Below are 6,383 nucleotides of genomic sequence, written 5' to 3'. Positions count from 1 at the left end.
ATTTTACCCTACCTTTCTATGTCTCTCTCTATCTCTCTCTCTCTCTCTCTCTCTCTCTCTCTCTCTTTCTTTCAATTCACACATCATTATATATTTGGAAAAAATATATATACATATATATATTCCGAACCTATTCCGCAAAATTATTATTTTCCCAGAAATTCTAGGTCCAGACTGTATGTATCTGAAGGTTCCTGAATTAATTTTTAAATTAAATTATACTGTCAAAAACATATTTTATTTATTTTCACTCTAAAGCTCAATTTTAAAGATTTATTTTACAAGTGAAATACGTTCTTTATATTTTTCTGTGATGTAATTCTTATTTATGAGTTAATGTAACTCTGCCATGTCCTATCGATGGGGATGCACAGGAGACCGAGATCGGTTTTTTACTAATGACTTTTAAAAGAAAAAGTGGATGTAAGATTTTGAAATACTATATACATTAATGTAACTCTACGTTACAATATATCCCTTAGATATTAAAAAAATATTACTTTTGAATACATAGCATCGTATAAATAAGTATATTTAATTTTATTAAAACTGCGAAAATGTGACAATTAGTCTTGCTCAGGATTAAATGTTGTTAGGTCGTCACACATTCCAGGTTTGCCAATAACATATTTTTTATGAATAAAAGATAATACAATTTTTATTTTAATAGCAATTCTGTATTTTGGGATCATAGTAATTATAGTATTGATATTTTTGAAAAAATTATTGAATCATAAAATACATAATTTGTTTTCATACATAGTTTCTATACGAAAATTAAAAAATCATATATCTATATACATTTATATGAAATATTATATTCGTAAATATTATATATTTTCTAAAAATGTATCGATCTAAAGAGATTAAAATTGACTGAAGTAACATTATTTTCATTCTCTGATTTCTGCTAAAAAAATATAAAAATAATTTAAAAATATATAATTAATAGCAATGAAAAATTATAATAAAATATTTACATTGAACTGTTGAACTTGTATGTTTCATAATGCTTAATAAGTTTCATGACCAGGGATCGAAAATTGCCTTGAGAAAATTTCCACTTCCTCTTTTAGAGCTGCAATCTTTGTTTTAATATTTTCATCGGTACTTAATATTTTCTTGAAATCAACTAGTTTCGGTCCGGAGATAGCAGTTACTTCCTTAGAAAGTTTCAATCCTATAAAGAAATAATATTAAATTTATTATATATAATCTCATACTATATGCATTTACTCCTCACCCCACACTAGCAATGTTGAATTTTAAAAGCACAATCGATTTTTTTATTGTAAAATAAATTTGTAAAAGTAAAATACAATCTGACTGCTTTGATAGTAAAAACTCGTTAAATATTTTACAAGTATGTATTTTTTCAGATTTTTATATGTATAATTCGGAACATATAAACATCTGCTCTGAAGTTCGAAGATTCATATTACGAATGCGAGAAAATTTTACATTGCCGACAGAGAATTAACTTACAATATTTAACTCGTTGACGCTCAGAAACTTCTTGTGATATAAAAATGTCACAAAAATAACAATTGCAAATTATAATATTCTAAAGCGTGTTCCGATTCTCAACGAGTGCCAAATATAATGTCATCCTTACTTAACGTTCGATAAACAACAAAGATGAAGTGATCCGATGAGATGAAGTGCAGGATAGCAGTGGTGGCACTCGGATGGGAATCTGAACACAATCCTAATGATTTAGGATGCGTTCCAAGTTCTGAGTTACGCATGAAGCGCATGATGTATCGTTTTATCATTCTTTATTATTTGGTGAATAACAAGGACAAATAATGTATCACATGCTTCATGCGAAACTTGGAATGCACCCCAAGTGATTGAAATCATCATTGAACACTAACGAGTTTTTACGAGGTTCAAATGTTTACTTAAATATAATAATAATACAATTAAATATAATAATACAATACCTCTGTCTATAAAGTCGACAACTTTGTCGATGTCCTTCTCGATTAAGCCGCGAGTGGTGATTGCAGGCGTTCCTAAACGGATACCACTAGGATTCAATGCACTTTTGTCACCGGGAACAGTATTTTTATTACAGGCGATAGAAATGTCTTCCAAAATCTTTTCTGCTTTCGAGCCAGTTATCCCCGAGGATCGTAGATCTATCAACAGCATATGGACATCCGTGCCATTGGTACTGATTTTATAACCACGCTCTTGCAAACCGGCGCACAATCTCTTCGCGTTAAGCACTATTTGCTTCTGATATTCGAAGAATTCCGGTGTTTTCACTTGTTTCATAGCTGTAGCTATACCAGCGATAGCATGATTATGGGGACCACCTTGAAGACCCGGAAAAACTGCTTGATTTATTTTACTCTCTATATCATACATAATCTTCTTGCCGTCCTTCGTGAAACTTCGAACACCTTTTCGGAAGAAAATAACGCCAGCGCGCGGCCCTCTGAGAAATTGAATAGACAAGATACCTCATCATTATTTTAATTACTACGATAAAAGAAATACGTGCTATAAAAATTGTTAAGACATTGTTTTATACCGTAAAGTTTTATGTGTAGTTGTCGAAACAACGTCACTAAATTCGAAAGGACTGGGTATTAATCTGGTGGCGACCAATCCAGAGACGTGAGCCATGTCGCTAAAAAGATAAGCGTTATTTTCATCAGCAATTTCACGGAAACGTTTGTAGTTCAGACATCTACTGTAGCAAGAGACTCCAGCGATGATGACTTTCGGCTTAAATAATCTGGCATGTTTCGCGAGTTCATCGTAATCGATCAAGCCACTCGCAGGATCAACTTTGTACGGCATCGATTCGAAGAAGATGGAGGTAGCGGAGATTTTCTTGTTTGCCGTGAAGAAACCTATAATGCACAAATACAATTTATCGAATAATAACATATATTGTATACAGCATTTATTCGATTTATTTGCATTTACCGTGAGTAAGATGACCACCATCGGGTAAATCTAAGCCCATTATTCGTTCATGAGGTTCCAATAGGCCAGTGTACACTGCAAAATTCGCTGGACTTCCCGAATAGGGTTGTACATTGCAACCCCATTGCTCAGGATCTAAATTAAAGGCTTTTAAGGCACGTTTCTGCGCCAGCAATTCGATTTCATCGATGAATTCATTTCCACCGTAGTATCTGTGGGTATAATAAAAATAAAAAGTCACTCTTGAACGAAGTGAATACTTATAAAAGAAACATGAAACATAATTTCACCTTTGACCAGGCAATCCTTCGCTGTATTTATTATGTAAACATGAACTCATACACTGCAATACACTGAGAGACGTGAAGTTTTCACTCGCTATCAGTTCCAGCCCAGATTCCTGCCGTTTCTTCTCCTTCTTTATCAAGTCGAAAAGCTCGGGATCGCTCTCCCAAATGCTTTTATTGAGTATTGCTGCCATGCTCTGTCAACAACAATTATAACAATTTTTAGTTTATATTTTATAACTAATTTTAATCATTTATATATTAGACTTGAATCATATTTAATATATAATTAATATCTATTAATATCACATTATGTGAATATAACTATAAAATTACAACTTTATTTAAGTAATAATTGATTATTAAACATTTGCAATATTGTTTTCTCTATCTCATAATATCTTGCGATAAATTAAAGGAAATCAATGAAATTGTAAGAGAAATTCAATAACTCGCATTTTTTTTTAATTTAAAAAAGGAACGTGTTATGTCAAATGCACACTGATATGCAATGTAATAAATAGATCTGATCATGCAAACTAATATGCAATGTAACAAATAGAGGTTGATATGTACATTATACATTAGACCTTCAGTGAAAGTCACACTTCTAATGATAACCCCACTCGTGATGTAACTGCAGTGATAAACATATTTATGTGTAATAATGTAACAGTTATTTTAATCGAATTCGTTTATCAACATTTTACAAATAATGGAAAATAATCTTTTTGTGCGACTGATGCACGGTTGAATACAATATTTTTTTTTAACTAAATTAAATTAAAATTAATGGGCTTTCTTTAAGTTTAAAGTATTAACGAAATATATTTATATTTAAAGAAAAAATTTTAATGAATTTCTGCATCAGATTAAAATTTTTGAAAATTTTATTTTATTTAATATGTAATATAAATTATCGCTGTTTTTCATCGTTCCTTCTGATCCTCCCCCTTCATCAGCTTAGTTACGGCACTGGCAAAATGTTAATCAAGTGCAATCAAAGCTAAAAGAACACTTCATAACATTCTTTCTCGAGTCATCAAAAGTTATACGAAAGTTGCGACTACAGAGTCGCTCTCGGGCTGCGTTCCAAAACAGTATTAATCAAAATTCTGTTTTATAATAGGTAGATATATTTCGCATTAATTTCACGCGAATATCTGATAAATTTCAAGTATCATCGGCTATCAAAAAAATGATCGGAAACTTTTCACGAAAACGAATTTCTGATTTTGATCATGTTCTGATATACATAAATGAACTGTAGATTTTCAGTACTGGCAGTGTATCGGAATACGGCCTTTTGTAAACTCAAAGGCTAATATTACATTTATCCATTTTTTTATTGTGCGACATATAATATTTTTCAAGCGTATTAATTGGCTGCAGGACAGAGATTTTCGGATCTCTTTATTCTGTAGCCATAATAATTGAATAATATATATGGTGACAATAGCAGACAAATTACACATCAATCGTTATGCCGCAAACAAAAATTAATAATAACTACTTACTCGTTCCGGAATGCAACACGTGGTAGAAAGATGATAGCGTCGACTATATGAAAGATTACCAGCGTCTGCGAGGCCTCCTTGATTTACAAAGTCCTTTATACGTGGACTCCAGGCACATAGCAAATTTTCAACCAATTGAAAACCGCGCCGATTTAAATTTGACCAATTCCCGGCCATCTTCGCGCGCGCGCGCGCGTCGTATATATGTGTCTTTGTACGTAGATCGCCGGTAACGGTTAGAGTCGGTTAGAATCGTCTGATATGTCTGTGATATCGACGTCTCTACCTTATGCGAGATTGGATCCGACACAATTCTTCAAATTCTGTTTGTAGAAACCGAACATCTGAACATGAGCACCCGGTTATTTATTATCACGTGATCGCCACGAATCACGAGATTACCCGATATCACATGATATTACGGTGGAATCGATGCAAAGCGCAAACGCGAACGTTTGCGGTTCGTACTCATTCGTACTGTCCACGTGATCGTAATGTCGCGAGCGCGTTCCCAGTCAACGAGAATCAGTCGAAATGAATTGAAATGGATTCAGATTTTCAGAAATATTGATTCGCGAATGTTAAAATGAATGCTTTTCAATCCTGAATGCATTTTTATTCATTTATTATTTTATTCATTTATACACTGAGAAAAAAATATAGTTAATTTTAATAAATATTTAGTTCAATACTGCCGACTAAACATTTACTTACAATAAGTAAATATTTGTTCAGTAAAAAAAATGATCGTTAAATCAAATTAACATTTCTTATATCAAATATATCTTTATATTTAATAAATATTTAGTTGGCAGTATTCAACTAAATATTTATATAATAAATATTTATATTTTTTTTCAGTGTAGGAATTACATGGAGCATACCTTCCCAGCACACGAGAATGGATTGAAATGAATTCAGATTTTCAGAAATATTGATTCACGAATGTTAAAATGAATGCCTTTCAATTCTGAATGCATTTTTATTCATTTATAGGAAAATTGCATGGAGCATATCTCTATGATTTTCAATCTAAAAATAATATTAGTTTTTTTCTGTGCACACAAACATAATTATGAATACTGTTTGAATAGGAAATGCAGTTTTTCAATTCAATTGTATCCAATTGAATCTAATTGAATCCAATAAAATCCAAAAAAAGTATTCGCTATTTAAAATACGCATTCGGACAGAAAAAAATTTCAATCCATTTTAATTTATTCTCGTTTTCTATTCTCTCACTGGATTGTAACGTTCAAAGTATTCTCCGCTTTAAATATTTTCTAGAGTTCCTTCAATTGATATTCAGAAGTTTTTTACACATTTTTAAAGATCGATAGAAGTGACAAGTCAACACATTTACACCTCATTTGCGTTATAGCTACATATTTGCACTCTATCAAACTTAGTATAGTTTTGTAGAAGATATTTTGCCATGAAACTCGTTTTGGCTTATATTTTATGAAACTACGAAGCCTATTAAAGAGTCGAATTTTGCAATTTCGTTCTTACATTATAATAAATAAAATGATATACTTATTATTTACTCCTTATTTACGCTGCAAATACATGTTTTTATATTGATATTTTATCTCCTTATCTGCTAAAACACTATACATTTTAAAACGAATTGTAC

The 6,383-nt window shown here is 31.5% G+C and overlaps 1 protein-coding gene across 1 annotated transcript; it reads right to left on the bottom strand.

Moving 5' to 3' along the window:
• Window positions 1–655: 655 nt before the first annotated feature.
• On the bottom strand, window positions 656–4,924 carry LOC105627449 (serine hydroxymethyltransferase, cytosolic). The gene is made up of 6 exons (XM_012208732.1): window positions 4,748–4,924; window positions 3,234–3,427; window positions 2,944–3,155; window positions 2,543–2,867; window positions 1,947–2,446; window positions 656–1,180 (listed from the first exon to the last, which is right to left on the bottom strand). Exons 1-6 carry the CDS (start codon window positions 4,922–4,924, stop codon window positions 1,014–1,016), a joined length of 1,575 nt encoding a protein of 524 aa, XP_012064122.1. The 3' UTR covers window positions 656–1,013.
• Window positions 4,925–6,383: the final 1,459 nt, after the last annotated feature.

Source organism: Atta cephalotes (assembly GCF_000143395.1).
Source record: "Atta cephalotes unplaced genomic scaffold scaffold00009, whole genome shotgun sequence".
Lineage (NCBI taxonomy): Eukaryota > Metazoa > Arthropoda > Insecta > Hymenoptera > Formicidae > Atta > Atta cephalotes.
Note: the sequence above shows the minus strand (reverse complement) of the source record. Positions and strands in the feature narration are given on the sequence as shown.

What these genes read in the sequence shown, in the direction of transcription:
- LOC105627449 (XM_012208732.1), bottom strand. Translation starts at nt 4,924, where the DNA reads ATGGCCGGGAATTGGTCAAATTTAAATCGGCGCGGTTTTCAATTGGTT. An exon ending in GAAGGATTGCCTGGTCAAAG is followed by an intron (nt 3,156 to 3,233) that starts GTGAAATTATGT and finishes TTATACCCACAG; the next exon opens with ATACTACGGTGGAAATGAAT. An exon ending in TGGTGGTCATCTTACTCACG is followed by an intron (nt 2,868 to 2,943) that starts GTAAATGCAAAT and finishes TGTGCATTATAG; the next exon opens with GTTTCTTCACGGCAAACAAG.